At 38.3% G+C, this 18,501-nt stretch overlaps 1 protein-coding gene and 1 pseudogene across 5 annotated transcripts in view; both read right to left on the bottom strand.

Annotated features, from left to right (window-relative positions):
- The window catches only part of DPY19L4 (dpy-19 like 4), a 68,344-nt gene that overhangs the window by 29,745 nt on the left and 20,098 nt on the right, over window positions 1-18,501 (bottom strand). For 3 of the 4 annotated variants that reach the window (XM_081258558.1, XM_081258559.1, XM_081258560.1), the window contains exons 3-7: window positions 14,350-14,474; window positions 12,242-12,332; window positions 11,849-11,970; window positions 11,588-11,733; window positions 2,487-2,610 (exon numbers count right to left, since the gene is read on the bottom strand). In XM_081258558.1, coding sequence (XP_081114684.1) covers window positions 2,487-2,610; window positions 11,588-11,733; window positions 11,849-11,970; window positions 12,242-12,332; window positions 14,350-14,474 — 608 coding nt within the window. The remainder of the gene's footprint in view (window positions 1-2,486; window positions 2,611-11,587; window positions 11,734-11,848; window positions 11,971-12,241; window positions 12,333-14,349; window positions 14,475-18,501) is intronic. The other variant, XM_081258561.1, reaches the window with a different exon arrangement.
- Window positions 1,106-1,496, bottom strand: LOC308629996 (large ribosomal subunit protein eL22-like; annotated as a pseudogene). Its single transcript has one exon. The product of its transcript is annotated as a large ribosomal subunit protein eL22-like (transcript).

The following is an 18,501-nucleotide window of genomic DNA, read 5'->3' as shown; positions in this document are numbered from 1 at the left end:
CTGCAACATCAACTTGGATAGATATTTATGGCATTAGGCTTTATGAAAAATATCAATCTTGAAGGATAACATACTACAGAATTCCATTTACATAACCTTTCAAAGTGACAAAATTACAGTGATAGAGAACAAATCTATGGTTGCCAGAGGTTAGGGTTGAGGGAAAGATATGACTATTAAGGGGTAACATAAGTGACGTATAGTGTGTGTATATATACATACACATCTTGATTATGGTAATGGTTACTTGAAACTATACATGATAAAAATTCATACAGTTATACACCCTTCCCCCCAGAAAAGCATGTAAAAGTTATAATAAAAAATACACATATATATTTAGTTTGAATTAGTTCACATGAAGTTGCAAAAACAGTACAAAGAATTCCCATGGGACTTCCCTGGTGGTGAGGTGGTTAAGAATCCGCCTGCCAGTGCAGGAGACACAAGTTCGATCCCTGGTCTGGGAATATCCCACATGCCACGGAGCAACTAAGCCCATGCGCCACAACTACTGAGCCTGCGCTCTAGGGCCCGCGAGCCACAACTACTGAGCCAGCGTGCCACAACTACTGAAGCCTGCACGCCTTGAGCCCGTGCTCCATAACAAGAGAAGCCACCGCAATGAGAAGCCGGCACACCACAATCAAGAGTAGCCCCCTCTCAACAGATGTATATGTATGACTGATTCACTTTGTTATAAAGCAGAAACTAAAAAAAAAAAAAGAGTAGCCCCCTCTCGCCTCAACTAGAGAAAGCCCGCACACAGCAACAAAGACCCAACACAGCCAAAAAAGAAAAAAAGAAAAAGAATTCCCATGGACTGTCTCACCCAGCTTCCCTCAATGACAATATCGTACACGACCATTATACACTGTCAAAACCAGGAAACTGACACTGATACAATACTATTAATTCAGGTACAAACCTTCTTTAGATTTCAACACACACACACACACACACACACACACACAAAGGCATGTGTGTATAGGGTAAGTTCAAGGGGAAGCAAACATAATTGAAGGATTGGACAGTTTTGCTTTTTATATAGATATATTTTTTGGTTCCTAAGTTTTATTCAAGAACTCAGACAAAATATACCAGATAACTGAGTTTTATTCCTCGTATTCCTCCTCTTCTTCATCTTGATTAATCTGGAAGTAACGCAATTTATAACTTTCTTTGCTGTTAGCAACTACGCATAACCAATCACAGATTATTCTTCTTCAAATATTTTTTGGTGAGATATTTCAAATACCTTTTGGAAAAAGGCACCTCAGAAGTTACAGTAATCTTTTGCTTTTGCTTCTTTCAATTGTTACAACACCTCCACCAAGATTCCTAGCTTTTCCATTCACTTTCTCCCCCGAAGAAACTGCTCAAAATTGGCAGCATCCGTGACTTCATCTACAGAATGGGTACGGTCAAGAGTAAACTTTAGGACCTACTTCTTTTCTTTGTCCACCCTGTGCCACAGGATTTTTAACGGGCACCATGGCAGCAGCATAGGCAGAAAGAGCAGTTTTGCTTTTTAAAAAACTGAGTTTTAAGCTGAAGGGTTAAGAATACAGTAAACTTGCTTTTTTTTTACTACAGTAAAACAGTATGGAGGTTCCTTAAAAAACTACAAATAGAACTACCATATGACTCAGCAATCCCACTACTGGGCATATACCCTGAGAAAACCATAATTCAAAGAGAGTCATGTACCAAAATGTTCACTGCAGCTCTATTTACAATAGCCCGGAGATGGAAACAACCTAAGTGTCCATCGTCGGATGAATGGATAAAGAAGATGTGGCACATCTAGCCAGGAATTCTTAACCTAAGACAGGCAGACAGACTGTCAAAGGACTGCTACATTTAAGTCAATTTCAGTGTAACTGGTTGCCTTTTCTAATCACATTTATTTTATTTTATGCATTTAAAATCATTATTCTGAGACAGAGTCTCTAAGCTTCACTTGACTGCTGAAAGGGCTTATGGCAACAACAACAACAGCAGAACAAGAGTAAGAATCTAAACTATCCAGGATAGTCTCCTGAAGCTCACTAGCTTACCTACACCTCAGTCACAGAAAACATACGGGCAAACAAAATATGCAGTGCTACCATTGTTGTCCCTTGTAGTCACTCTTTATATCTTCATTAATATTCTTCAACTTGTGATGAATAAAGGCCATCAATGTTCCAGAAGTGAGAGAAATGGTAAAATAATGAGACAGATTAATTTTCAAAATAAGATATTCTTCATATATTTGTCAAGTAACTGCACTAAAACAATATAACATCTCCTTTCTCATAAATATAATTTACTGTCAATCAGATTACAGAATAACAGTTATAACAAGACTACCTAACTATATCCTTTACTGTGTAGTAACCAGGTTTCACTGAATATAATTTAATTCTTAATATGAATGGCTTTAAAATAATGTACCACATTTGCAATACATCAGAATTGTGACAAATAGATTTGTATCTTACCTCTCCATAAGAATTTAAGTTGCTTTTTAAATAGCCTGTAAGTGCAGCAACTTGGCATGCAAAATATGGTAGTGCCCAGTTTTCTCTTAAAGGAATGGAGTATTCAATTCTTGTCGTATCTACCCTAAAATAAACCACAGATGAACAGCAAAACAGCAAGACATTATATTTGTGTAACACTATACTTTTCAAGGCACTTTCACACACTGTTGTTCTCCATATCCTGTGAGGTAGGCATTCCTGTGAGGAAGCCACCATTACCTATACAGCATCTTTGAACAAATTAATAGTGTTTCACCCTTACCTTACCTCCTACCCAGGAAGACTTAGTGCTGCTGTGTCTGCCTGATGAATAGATGGGCCTCTGTGAGAAGCTGAAAAAGGCATCCCTGCTCTGGGCAGATACAGCCTCATGCTACAACACACAGCTTGCTGCAGAGTACGCTGGAGTTCAGCCCCCCACCCTCCCTTCCCTTAACAAGATGGCTATCCCTCTCTAGACCACAATGTGCACTACATAACTAGCAGGGCTGGCAGATCCACAGTTCTTTTTTTTTTTATTTTAGTTTTATTTATTTTTTATTTTTTATTTAACAAATTTAATCAGTTATACATATACATATGTTCCCATATCCCCTCCCTTTTGCGTCTCCCTCCCGCCCTCCATATCCCACCCCTCCAGGTGGTCACAAAGCACCGAGCTGATCTCCCTGTGCTATGAGGCTGCTTCCCACTATCTATCTACCTTACGTTTGGTAGTGTATATATGTCCATGCCGCTCTTTCGCTTTGTCACAGCTTACCCTTCCCCCTCCCCATATCCTCAAGTCCATTCTCTAGTAGAGATCCACAGTTCTTATACTAACCCTTATATAAAAGGAACATGAAGTTCAGAGAGGCGATGACTTAATGAAGTCATATAGCTAGTAGGTGATAAAACTAGGATTACAATGCATATATTCTGATATCTAGTTTAATACTTTTTTCAATCAGCAGGTTACCCAGAATTAACATTACAGTAGTCCTTTATGTGATAGATCCAGAGAGCTTTGAAAATCTCCAGAATCAAACACAATGTCTTTGCAGGCTCCTCCTAAGTTTCTCCTCTATCAGTTTTCATTGAGAGCCTGTTGTCTCCCACGCATATCCTCACACCACAATGGACTCCCTTCCCCAAAATAATTAAATCTGGATCTCATAAACCCAATGGCTATTTCCCACACAAAAAACAAAGGTGTTATTGCTTTAAAAACTTCATGAAAATTGCTGCATAATTCTCCTAATGGAGACAAACATTCTTGCGTGTAATTTAGTTCAGTCAAATTGTGGTATAGGGAATTCCCTGATGGTCCAGTGGTTTGGGACTCCGTGCTTTCATTGCCGAGGGTGCGGGTTCAATCCCTGGCTGGGCAACTAGGATCCCACAAGCCACGCGGCATGGCCAAAAAAATAAATTAAATAAATTAAAAAAAAATTTTTAAATGTGGTATAGCCATACAATAGGATACTACTCAGCAATAAAAAGAAATGAACTATTGATGCACCCAACATACATGAATCTCAAAATAATTATGCTGAGTGGAGGAAAAAAAAATGGAAAAAGTATATGCTATATGACTCCATTTATATAAAATTCTAGAAAATGCAAACTAATTTATAGTGACAGAAAGCAGATCACTGGTTTCCTGATCTTTCCTGATTTTCTATAGCAGTGGAGGTGGGGTAAGAAGAGGAAAGAGGGAGAGATTACCAAGAAGCACAACAAAACTTTTGGGTGTGATAATGTGTATTATACGGATTTTGTTGATGGTTTCACAAGCGTGTCTAAATGTCTAAAATCATCAACTTCTACATTTTAAATATGTACAAGTTTATTCTATGCCAATTACATCTCAATAAAACTTCTAAAAAGTATTAGAAAATAACCTGTGTTCTATGAATGTATATGTAATTGAATATATATACATAAATTAAAAACATGAAGATCAAATGAAATAAAAGCTGGAAAAAACTTAGTACAGTGTCCAGAACCTAGTAAACAGTATGAGATCTTATCTCTTTTATAACTCTGTAATGAACTATTTTTACTTAACAATATATTATGAGCATCTTTCCATAGTATATATGTCAATATACATCAAGAATATTGAATGGTCATGGCACATAACTGTACAGGTTTATCATAATCTAACCAGTTCCTATTGTTATACACTTACATTGTTTCTGGCTTTACCTATTAAAAACGGTTTTTAAAAACAGGAACCAGGGCTTCCCTGGTGGTGCAGTGGTTGAGAGTCCGCCTGCCAAGGCAGGGGACACGGGTTTGTGCCCCGGTCTGGGAAGATCCCACATGCCGCGGAGCGGCTGGGCCCGTGAGCCATGGCCGCTGAGCCTGCGCGTCCGGAGCCTGTGCTCCACAACGGGAGAGGCCACAACAGTGAGAGGCCCGCGTACTGCAAAAAAAAAAAACACAAAAAAACCCAGGAACCAATGTTTTTGTATAGTGATCACTGGTTTCATTGTTAACTTTTAATTCTTTAATCCAATTGGAATTTATTTTACTATGTGTGCAATAAGTATTTCTTTTCCAGATTTGATTGCTGCAATACCATTTAGTGAACATCACGTATTCTAAAAGCCACCTACTTTCATACAATATTATTTATGAAAAATTGTTGTGAAAGTTAGCTTTCTAAAAGACAAAACAAGATATTCACATGTCATAAGTCAGGAAGCACGAAGGAGAAGATGTCTATTCTCAAGTCGGGACTCTGCCAACCACTCTATCAGCCTAGAATTGAGAAGGTGAACCTGGCAATCCTCATTCCAAAGACTCACTCACTACCCCTACCCAACACACAGCTTAGTGCAGTGAAACCTATAAAACTCTGCACCAGAAGCACTGTCTGGAGAAGGGATGAAGGAAACCTCTAGTCGTTGCAGCAAAAACTGAGTAGGGTCTCTGCCAGTTATTCTCTACACGTGAACAAGCCTCCTCACGGCCACAGTCCTGAGCACCTGTGCTACTCTTGCTCTTCCCCACACCTTCCATGCCTGGTGGTAGTGAGAACCAGAAGGCTAATAGTGGGATGTGACAAAATCCAACGAGACTCACTTTTTCTCCCCAGCGGCAGAGTCTCGCAGACAGCAGCACAAACCAGCAATTCAAATAATAACTACTTTTATCAGTTGCGTCTATGGATACATTCCCAGAGATCAGCTAACTTTGAGTTTTTGTGTTTTCATTTTAAACACATCATAGTATAAACATAACCTGAATCACTTGGATGACCACTTTGTAACTCACTACTGCCAAAAAGATTTCAGGACTCACTTCCATGTGTGTGTTAACAATCCAGTTGGTAACACAGTACTACTTCAATTAGCTTGGGCTAATCAGAAAATAAATGAGATGGTCTTAGTACTAAATGATGTATTGCCAAGTAAAAACAGAATGATGTACTGATCACTGTGCTAAAAGAAAAAAAAAAAGAGATTTCATAATGGACTGAACAGAGCAACATGATGAGAAATGAGTCATCTCACGGTATCTAACTGTGTAGGTTTGTCATACACAGAGAGTAGAAATTTGGTGTTAGCAAAATATAATTTTTCACATTAAAGTTTTTAGTTAATATTTTACTGGTTTGTTACTTCATTAGTAAATTGGTTTCAATACATAAGGAGCTTAAAAACATAGTTTAATGCTTTATATTTAAGTAGAATTATCATTCAAATTATTTAAATCAACACACGGAATCTATGATTATTAGGTTTTAAATATATGTAACTGAAGTTTGAGAAACATTGATTTAGATTAGATGTGAAAAACAGCTTGGCATGTCAATCCAATGTATAATGTGTGAAAGTTGAAAAACACCTCTGCAATATCAGTATAACTTCTAATGGCTATATGTTCCCTTGCATTGACATATTACAATTTACCTAACCATTCCCTTAAATTTAGGTTGTTTTCTAATTTTTCATATTATTACAAATAATACTATAATAAATAAGTTGAAGCAGTGAACTCTTTCCTTCTTTTTTGAATTACTTCCTTGGAATACAGTGAAATTCCTGGGAAAAACTGGCATCTAAAATTGAAAAACTTTATACTTCCACAAGCATCCAGAGTATACCAATATCATTATAACAGACCCAGCACCATGTGTTATCATTATTTTTTGTTAACTCTGGGACATGTGCATTCCTTGCGTCTTACCCTTTTATGAATCACCGATGTGCACAGTTACCCTTTTTTGGCCAAAGATTAAACTTAATATAGACTTTTAATCAGATATATTTTCTTTGCTCTTCAAATATAAACATGTGTCCACTGAAAGTGATTCTCAGGGATATATTTGTAGATGAGAAGATCAGTGGGGACCAAGAGTAATTTCTATATTGTTTATACTTGAAGACTGGACTCGGGTTAGCCCATTTTGGTGATAAGTCTGATCAAAGGGAGTCATCTGCCTCTGATTTCCCCCCACTACTATATGCACAGGGCTATTTCCTGAAATTTTCTTGAATTTACTAGTATACCTACATCCCTTAGTTTGAACAAATAGGAGCTATTTTATAATCCTGCTTTCTACTTCTAATATTCAGGAACGAGTATCACAAAATGTCATTAAGAACACAACTAATAATCATAATATAATGGAATGACTAATATCTTTTTGCACTTTTCTAGGCAATCATATATAAACCAAAGCTGATAAATAAAAAAGACAGCATACTCTTTCATGGCATTCAAATATATTTTGCAGTATAAAATATATACCAATATGGGACTTCCTTAAGGTCCAGTGGTTAAGACTCAGTGCTTCCACTGCAAGGGGCACGGGTTCAATCCCTGGTGGGCAACTAAGATCCCACATGCCGCACAACACACGGCCAAAAAAAAAAAAAAAAAGGAAAATATATACCAATAACCAATAAAAAATAAACAATACAAAACAAACACATAAAGAAAAAGCTACTTGCTAAGATGTTTCAATTGCTAAAAGATACACTTTAACAGAATATATCAGATTAATATTTCTACCTAACTCCTGCTCCAGCTACCCAGGATATATTGTCATTAAACAAGGCAAGTGAATAAGGCAATTGAATTATAATTAAATAAGGCAATTTCCTTACAATTCTCACTAAGATCTTTAAAATAATTTATTTGACAGGGAGTCGTCTTATTCTTTAATTGCTGTTATTTTTACATGATAAAGTTGCCTAGTCTTTCTCTTTGAACTTCTGATGAAGAAAGATCTAGGGATTAAATGAAATGAGTATTAAGGTTCATTGTAGGTGACAGCCAGCCTCCAAGATGGTTCATAACCATCCCTGCCTCCTGGTATTAACACCCTGTGTAGCCACTTCCCATGTTGTGCCACAATTAGTCTGCATGACCAACAGAATATGGCAGAGTGATGTTCTATCATTTCTGATATTAGATTATTAAAGATAGCTGGCTTCCACTATGACACGTTCACTCCAGTCTCTCTTGGATCATTCACTCTAAAGGAAGCCAGCAACCAAGTTGTGAGCAGCCCTCTGCAGAGGTCCATGTGATGAGAAACTAAGGCCTTCTAGGCCAACAGCCAGTGAGGAACTGAGGCTTCTTGCAAAAGCCACATAAAGTGAACTAAGTAAAAATGATCCAGGCCAGTCAAGCCTTCAGATGACTGTAGCCCCAACCAACTACTGACTCAACCTCACAAGAAACCCTTAGCTAGAAGCACACAGATAAGCCACTCTGGATTCCTGACCCTCAGAAATTGTGAGAGATAATGTTTGCTGTTTTAAGCTGTTAAGTTTTGGGTTGATCTGTTATACAGCAATAACTAATGCATCACATAATCAAGAAAGCAATCCTTTTAGAAGGTCTCTATTTTAAATAATGCTATATATGAAACACACTTTCACTCTAAAAAGCAAGAAATTTCTAGACCTAGTCTATTAGCACTGAAATAAATTCTGTGAGTGTGCTATTAAATTTCTAACAATGAATCCTAATGAAATTTTAGAAGAGTACATGGGAACTTAAAATATTCTCTAACGGGCACTTTCTGACTTAACAAGAAGTCATCTATACCCCTAGCATCCACACCAGATTCTCTAATACTATGTTATACTAAAAGGAATCAAAGCTCCAGAGAGAAAAGGCTAATTGCAAACCTTTCATTGGAATATACAAGGTGAGCCTACTCTTCCTGTTGAGCCAGAAAACAAGACACTTTCAGAGATTAATGAAGATGTGTCAGAAGAACTCGGGAGCCAGTCTGAAAGCACTCCTATCGACCAATGCTGTAAAAATTTAAGCAAGAAAAAGAATAATGATGGTAATGTATTTTAGCCCTATTGAATCAATGAAAAACTCTAAGTACAGAAAGATGCTTAAAAAGGAGAACACCAGAAAGTGCTTTTTATCACTGTGTGAGACAGCTATTAAAACAATCTCTTACAAAGAAATTGGTAATTAAAGTGGAATTAAGCATTTGTCCTAACTTTCTAATAGTAACTGAACTTAAAGGTAACCAAAGAACCTGGTTAATAAAGAAAGATTCTACTTTTGAAGAATGAAGTAATGAAAACAGAAAAACCTAATTTTATAAACCTTAAATTAGGCAAAGACTGTCAACTAGAGTTATAACCCTTGGGTATATTGTTAATGGTGAAAAGGACGTTCATTTGATGCCCCAGAACACCACACAGATTGTGTTATAGTCATAAGAGGAAAACATAATTATTCAATGGAGAGATCAGACTGTCATCCTTCAAACCAGCAGTCAATTTCAGCTTCACTAGGGTTAGGCCAACTAAATACCCTGTAACTTGTAAGGTCACAGAACATGAAAACTACATCATCGACAATATATTCTAACCAAAATTGTTTATCTTGAATCCATCAAGCCTTTAGAGGTATCTTCCAGATTACATAAACACGGAAGACAGAGAGAAAAGTTAAATAACACCACAAGGAAGCAACAGGAGAAATCCAGAAGTTGGGACATTCTGTAGGACAACTGACTTGGTCCCTTCAACAAGTCGGCTGTCATTAAAAAAAGGGACTATGTTAGATTTAAAGAGAGTTAAGGAACGTAACAACCAGATGCAATACGTAGTCCTGGATTAAATACTGGTTTGGATAAACCAGCTACAGAGGGTATTTTGGGGTCAACACAGGAAATTCTAATATGGGCTGGGTATTAGAAAAGATTAAAAAGTTATTGAAATAGAAAGGCAGAGGCTTCTAAATAAGGAAAGCAGCATATAAAACAATATGTGCAATATATCTCATCTTGGTTAAAAAATATATACATATCTATACATACATATACCACAAATACATACATATTCACAATAGAAAAAGGTCCAAAAGAATATGCACCAAGATATAAACAATGCTGAGTGATTTCCAGGTGGTGGGAATGTAAACTTATTATTTTATTTTTGCTGGTTTCAATTTTTTTACGATGTACATATGTTGCTTTTATAATAATAAAGTTTGGTTCATCCCTGTACTCCCTTTAAGAGTTAAGAAGAAATATACTGATAACTCACAAAGCTGGACAGCTATACTTGAAAACTTCTAAGGAAGATTTTTAAAATCGCTTACTTCAAACTGTTGCCAGCATGTGACCCTAAACAAAGCCCAGTAAGAGATATAGCCCTAAATCTGAAACTCAGTGTCTTTGAAGTACCATATTTTTCATTTGGCAGTTGCCAAAAGAAAATGTATAACAGAAGAAAGGTCTCATTTTCTAAAATTTAATCACATTAAGTGTTATGAGGGGAAAGTGCTATGGAGAGGAAGCACTTTCAAAAGCCAAAAAAGGATCGTTCAAAAAATAAATTTTTTTGGGCTTCCCTGGTGGCGCAGTGGTTGAGAGTCTGCCTGCCGATGCAGGGGACACGGGTTTGTGCCCCGGTCTGGGAGGATCCCACATGCCGCGGAGCGGCTGGGCCCGTGAGCCATGGCCGCTGAGCCTGGCGCGTCCAGAGCCTGTGCTCCACAACGGGAGAGGCCACAACAGTGAGAGGCCCGCGTACCGCAAAAAAAAAAAAAAAAAAAAAATTTTGACACTGACCAATGCCAAGAAAATTTTAGCTCTCCATTTCAAAGAAGTCCCATCCCCTACTCTCTTTGTACTCATTATTAAAGAACTGACGCTCCTTTAATCACCAAAAGGAATGGATTTATTATTCAAAGCACACTGTCATAGATTAATAGAGTGGTTAACTTAAAACTGATACATCTGATGCCTCTTCCTTCTTTTCATGAAGCTATGTCATCAATTTTAAATAAATGAGGAAAGACGTATGCCCATGTTGCTATGGTTGAAAATAGAGAGATAGAGGCGGGTGTATTATTTTTCAACTGTTGCATGACAAATGACCACAAATGTAGTGGCTTAAGATAACACAGATTCATTGGCTCACAAACCCAGCACAGTATGGCTGGATTCTCTGTTCAGGGTCTCCTTAAGCTAAAATCAAAGCATCAACTGGGGCTGTAGCTCTTACCCAGGGCTTGTAGAGTTTTTACAAGCTCACTGGTTGTTGGCAGAATTCATTTCCTCCTCACTTCAATCCAGCAACAAGGCACCAAATCCTTCTCATGCTTCAAATATCTCTGACTTCCCTTCTGTACCAGCTGCAGAAAGCTGCTCACTTTAGGGGCTCATATGATTAGATCAGGCCCACCAGCTAACCTTCCTACCTTAAGGTCAACTATGCCATATAACCGGGGTCCCCAACCCCCGGGCCACGGACCAGTACTGGTCCACGGCCTGTTAGGAACTGGGCTGCACAGCAAGAGATGACTGGTGGGCGAGCGAGCGATGCTTCATCTGCCGCTTGCATTACTGCCTGACCCATCCACCCCACTTCCGTGGAAAAATGGTCTTCAAGGAAACCTGTCCCTGGTGCCAAAAAGGTTGGGGACCACTGCCTTACAACACAACATAATCACAGGGATGAAATCTCATCATATCCACAGGCAGGAATCAGGGCATGGAAGGCTTGGAGGGGGGAGCCATTTTTAGAACTCTACCACAGTCACAAAAAATTGTAAAACTTAATTAAAAACACCTTTCTTACCTGTTAATAATGAACCATGCAACAGTTAGCATTCCTGCTAGCCAAGTTCCACTCATAAGCCAGCTTGTAACAAATAAAGCAGTGACATATATTCCTTGCAATCCAAAAACAATGCCAATATAGAAATATACTGGCTCAATAATCTCCTAATCGGGAAAAAAAAAAAAAGAGAGAGAAGGAGATAATAGGATGACAATATGTAATTTTGAAGATTCATAAATATGTGAGAAAATAAATATTAAAGTCAAAAGAAACACATACATTGCTACCAGTTGCTTGATATAAAACGCTGGCAATAAGTTCTGGATATAGAGACATTTGCTGCACTGCATTTATAGTCTTCAGAGATACAGTTTTGTTATTGTGTGTCAGTTCGTATACACCTAAAGCCAGAAAAATTTTTCTCCAGATTATTTATTCTGCTTTTACAACAATTGAACATGTTATTCAGAGGTCATTAAATACTTTATTATCAAGAAGGATCTCAAAATATAATACCCTGTGCCTCATTTTTCCAATTTTTAAATTAACTACAAGAAAGACCAATACCTATAGTCTGAGACAAATCTCCACATTCAAGGGCTCCCACATATAAGAACAATGTTTTATTTTAGGAAAATATTGTTACTAAATATACAAATATAGTTATCATACCTCTTTCAAATGAAGGTGCCTTTAACATATCCTTATAGTAAGAATAATAAATGGCACTATCACCCTGAAATGTGATTTCCCGCTCAAGCTCCTAAAAGAAAATGAAATGATTATTTAAATACCAGTGCCTTAAATTTCAACTGCAATCTTTTCCTCTCCTCATATTCCAAATTAATGCTATTTACTTATCCTTTTATTCAAAGACATGTTTGAATTTTCCTTTAACCACTAGTGGCCATATTAATAAGATTAAACTTTTCAATAATCTGGCAATCACTTTAATGAAATACTTAAGGTTTAAACTAGATGGTAACTCGTGAGTTATTTGCCTATTATATATAAGAAAAATCTGGAAGGAAAACCCTAAGTAGTACCATAAGGAGAGCAAGAATAGTATAGCAGGAAATAAAAAATGATGGTTGTGGTATTAGAAGTCCATAATAAAAATATAAGTTTAAAAAGAAAGTATTATTTTTCTATTGCTATTTCACTTCCCTAGGTATCCAGAACAGCAAGCCCTTAATTAGGGCTTTCCAAGAGCAGCAGAAAACGCACCAGTTCTTTTCAAATGAACTCCCAGAAATGTAAGTAAATCTTAAAATTCCTAAAATTAGGCTGTACAGAACCAAGAATATAGGTAGTCAAAAACACTGAAACCTGTGCTTTTCATGCTGAATCAAACTTTCATAAATCTATAATCTTTTAAAAGGAAACATGTTTATTTTCATGCATAATTTTATCAATTAATACAAAAGATATCAGTTTCCCCAAAGTTTGATCAACAGAACTTCCTAAGGTATTAATGGGTGTTACCTAAAAAGAGTTAAATAAGCTATGTAAAGGCTGGATTAGAGAAAATTAAATGAGTTTTTTCATTGCAACCTTTCAGAGTTTCACTATTCATTATGCACTGAGAATCTCTATAAAGTCTTTCCTAGATCTATTTGACCAGTGAACCCTTTTTTTTTCTCACCTAGAGCTTATTAGTCTAAATAAATTTCCTCAAAATTATTTTTTATGAATGGGTACTGATTTTTCTTTCTAAAATTTCAAAGATGTGAACTCTTAATCAGTGCTTCTCAAAGTTAATGTGCATATTAAACTTCTAGAGATCTTATTCAAACATAGATTCTGATTCTAAAGTGTGGCCTGAGAATCTGCAATTCTGAAAATATTGACCCCAAGACACTCCCCCCACCCCACCTAAGAATCTGTGAGGGAAGTTATTTTTTAAATCATCCCAGATTCTTCTATTGTACATCCAGTGTTGAGAACAACTAATACTTAATCTTCATAACATTTTCAAGGAAATAGGCTATACAAAATCCTTGGTCAAATCAATACAGGTGAGTAATTATTCAGTTAAATGTTTTGGTGGTGTTAGATAAAACAATGGCTTAAAAACATTCAGTCAGCTTGACTACTCGCTCAAAAATAAGAACAACAACAAAAAAGAGTTTGGGCTAAAACAAAAACAAAAAAACTTTAGAGTCAAGTGGTAACACCACGAACTCTGCCAATGCATATTACAGGTATACCTGATTGCGAAGGTAAGTCTGAAAACAAACTTATTCAAAGGGCAAATGAATTATGAATATAACTATAGTGAGTAAGGTCTGTGATTAACACATGATTTAAAACCAAAAGTTAGACATACTAATACGAGGCAACATTTTAATAAATACTGTTATGTCTGTTAATCATTTTCAGCACCTCAAAACATTCTAATCTAAAAATTAAAATATTTTGATGCTGAAACTTCCACAGACTGTTTCTTAAATGTAAACTACCAAAACTAAGAAAAAGCTGACTAAACTTCATAACATTTCATTGTCATCAAAGTCCTGATAAATCAATTGCATGAAGGAAAGCCCCCTCATAATTTCTGTTCTACCACCTTGAAATACATGCTATTAAATTTTTCAAGGTTGATACTGTGACTCAAAACAGCTTCTGTACCATTTTGTTCCTACTGGCCTACAGCCATAACATTAAGAAAGCACTTGTCATACTTATGCATATGTTTTGGCTCCCTGGAAAACACATTATTTAAATTAACATTAAATATTAAAATAAACGTTCATACGCTCAAAATTTTTTCTTCTTACCTGCCTGTTGGAAAACCAGAATTTCCGTTCATGGTATGCTGATAAATAGAGAGCATACATCATACCACTAGTAACTGCTGCAAGACAGCCAATGAATATCTTTGCAAAGCGCTGAAATAATATATCTGAAAAAGCATATTAAAAGTAATCAGTTGTGCATGATATTTATATTTATGGACTTCTATTAAAAAGAAAAAGTAATCAAAGGTTGTATGTATCCTTGATATGATGTAACAAAAATGGCATTCTAACTCTGTGGTCTTCCTCCCCAAAACCCATAATCCCAGTCTAATCATTAGAAAAACAGCAGACAAATTCCAAGGGAGGGGCATCCTACAATATATCTGACCAGTCCTCCTCAAATCTGCCAAGGTCATCAAAAACAAGGAAAGTCTGAGAAACTGTCACAGCCAAGAGAAGCCTAAGGAGACATGATAACTATATGTAATGTGATATCCTGGATGTGACCCTGGAACAGAAGAGGACATTAGATAAACACTAAGGAAATATGAATAAAGTATGGACCTTAGTTAAAAATAATGTATCAATATTAGTTCATTAATTGTAACAAATGTACCATACTAATATAAAATATTAATAATAGGGAAAATTCTGTGGGGGGCATGTAAACTGGGAACTCTGTACTATACTGTCTGCTCAATTCTTCTATAAATTTAAAATTAAAGTCTATTAATTTAAAAAAGGAATAAAAGGAACATACTATCAAATATCTAGAGAAAAAAAAAACAGGTGCATTCAGAATTACTATTGTTATTTTTTCCCTTATCAAGAAATATTTTTATTGAGGAATAACTTACATACTATAAATTACATACAGCTCTTTAAATTGTACAATTCAATGACTTTTGATGATTATGTATTTAAAACATCATATACAAAGTATTCACATTATATATATGTAAATATATATATTTTAAAATTATTTATTTATTTTTTCGTTGTGTTGGGTCTTCGTTGCAGCACGCAGGCTTTCTCTAGTTGCAGCGAGCGGGGGCTACTCTTCGTTGCGGTGCGCGGGCTTCTCATTGCGGTGGCTTCTCTTGTTGCCGAACACAGGCTCTAGGCGCGTGGGCTTCAGTAGTTGTGGTACAGTCTCTAGAGCGCAGGGTCAGTAGTTGTGGCGCACAGGCTTAGTTGCTCTGCAGCATGTGGAATCTTCCCGGACCAGGGCTTGAACCCGTGTCCCCTGCATTGGCAGGCGGATTCTTAACTACTGCGCCCCCAGGGAAGACCCTATGTAAATACTTTTTGACAAAAACATAAAACACATTTGAATTTTCTACACACAGGATGATTTAGTCCTGCTATAGCTATTAACTATAATTCAGTATAATAATAACAAATACTATATGATTTCACTTATATGTGGAATCTAAAAAACAAAATAAATGAACAAACATAACAAAACAGAAACAGTGTCATAGATACAGAGAACAAACAGGTGGTTGCCAAAGAGCAGAGAGGTGGGGGGAGGAGAGAAATAGGTGAGGGAGATTAAGAGGTACAAACTTCCAGTTGCAAAATAAATGAATCACAGGTACGAAATGTACAGTGTGGGGAATATAGTCAATAATTATAGTGACAGATGACAACCTGACTTACGGTGGTGATCATTTTGAAATCTACAGAAATAGCGAATCACTATGTTGTGTACAGGAACTAACGTAGCATTGTAGGTCAATTATACTTCAAAAACAAACAAACTCATAGAGAAAAAGATCAGACTTGTGGTTACCAGAGGTGAGAGGTGGGGGAGAGGGAACTGAATGAAGGCAGTCAAAATGTACAAACTTCCAGCTGTAAGATAAATAAGTACTAGGGATATAATGTACAACATGACAAATATAATTAACACTGCTACATGTTACATATGAAAATTGTTAAGAAAGTAAAATCTTAAGAGTTGTCATCACAAGGAAAAAAATTTTTCTATTTCTTTAGTTTTGTATCTATACAAGGTGCTCACTAAACTTTTGTGATAATCATTTCATGATGTATGCAAGCCAAATCATGATGCTTATACAGTGCTGTATGTCAATTATATCTCAATAAAACTATAGGGGAAAAAAAGATTCAGTAAATTAAGCCCAGGCCTAAAGGCCCAAAGCCCAGTGTCACGTTATTAAATGACTGAGAGGTTTGTAAAAACAAACTGGTTGACTTATTAACTTAGCTATTTTCAAAACATTATTCAATAAATATTAATTTGTATAGTAAACTAGAGACATTAAATAGAATAACTAGCTAGATATCACTAAATTAATAAGAATTATATTCAAAGTGCTTGAAACACACTACCCAATAAATCAAAAATTAGAATCAGGGAATTCCCTGGAGGTCCAGTGGTTAGGACTCTGCGCTTTCACTGCCAAGGGTGCGGATTCAATCCCTGGTCAGGGAACTAAGATCCCACAAGCCTTGAGGTGCAGCCAAAAAATAAAAATAAATAAATAAACAAAATAAAAATTTAAAAAATAATCAGCATGATACAATTGCTTTAAAATTACTGCTTTCCAACTGAAAAAGGATTAATCTCCAAAATATACAAGCAGCTCAATATCAAAAAAACAAACAACCCAATCCAAAAATGGGCAGAAGACCTAAATAGACATTTCTCCAAAGAAGATATACAGATTGCCAACAAACACATTAAAGGATGCTCAACATCACCAATCATTAGAGAAATAAAAATCAAAACTACAATGAGGTATCACCTCACACGGGTCAGAATGGCCATCATCAAAAAAATCTAGGGGGCCCCGGAGGAAGATGGCGGAAGAGTAAGACGCGGAGATCACCTTCCTCCCCACAGATACATCAGAAATTCATCTACACGTGGAACAACTCCTACAGAACACCTACTGAACGCTGACAGAAGACCTCAGACCCCCCAAAAGGCAAGAAGCTCCCCACATACCTGGGTAGGGCAAAAGAAAAAAAGAATAAACAGAGACAATAGGATAGGGACGGGACCTGCACCAGTGGGAGGGAGCCGTGAAGGGGGGAAGGTTTCTACACACTACAAGCCCCTTCGCGGGCGGAGACTGCAGGTGGCGGAGGGGGAAAGCTTCGGAGTAGCGGAGGAGAGCACAGCAACAGGGGTGCGGAGGGCAAAGCGGAGAGATTCTGGCACAGAGGACCGGTGCCCTCAGGCACACACCAGCCCGAGAGGCTTGTCTGCTCGGCCGCCGTGGCGGGCGGGGCTGGGAGCTGAGGCTCGGGTATCGGCTTTCAGTCGGAGCGCAGGGAGAGGACTGGGGCTGGCGGCAGGAAGAGAGCCTGAAGGGGTTAGTGCACCACGGCTAGCCCGGAGGGAGTCCGGGGAAAGGGTCTGGAGCTGCTGAAGAGGCAAGAGACTTTTTTCCCTTTTGTTTCCTGGTGCGCGAGGAGAGGGCATTAAGAGGGCTGCTTGGGGAAGCGCCGGAGACAGGCACGAGCCGCGGGTAAGGCACGGACCTCGGAGACGGGCGTGGGCCGCCGCCGCCGCCGCCGCCGCGGCCCGCCGCCGCCCGCCGCCCGCCGCCGCCGCCGCCGCCGCCGCGGGGCCTGTGTGCGAGCGCGGGTCACTGTCCGCCCCGCCTTCCGGGGGGCCTGTGCACCCCGCCACTGCCGGGGTCCCCGAGACCCGGGGACGGCTTTCCCGGGAAAGCGCACGGAGCGCCTCGGGCTGCTGCAACGTCACGCCGGCCTCTGCCGCCGCAGGCCCGCCCCACACTGCGCGCCCCTCCCTCCCCTCTGCCTGAGTGAGCCAGAGCCCCCGAATCAGCGACTCCTTTAAACCCGTCCTGTCTGAGCGAAGAACGGACGCCCTCCGGCGACCTACGCGCAGAGGCGGGGCCAGGTGCAAGGCTGAGACCCGGGAGCTGTGAGAGCAGAGGCAGGGAAATCTCTCTGTGCAGCCTCGGAGGCAGAGGATTAAAGCTCCACGGTCCATTTGATGCGCCCTGCGTCTGTGCAGTGCATGAATGGACAGCGAATCATCCCAAATTGAGGAAGTGGACTTTGAGGACAAGATTTAAGACTTTCCCCCCTTTTCCTCTTTTTACAACGAATTATTCCAAATTAAGGAGGTGGACTTAGCAAGATTTCAGACTTCTCGCCCTTTTCCTCTTTTTACAACGAATTATCCCA

Source organism: Mesoplodon bidens, assembly GCF_964165515.1.
Source record: "Mesoplodon bidens genome assembly, chromosome: 16".
Lineage (NCBI taxonomy): Eukaryota > Metazoa > Chordata > Mammalia > Artiodactyla > Ziphiidae > Mesoplodon > Mesoplodon bidens.
This window is presented reverse-complemented; position numbering and strand designations above follow the sequence as displayed.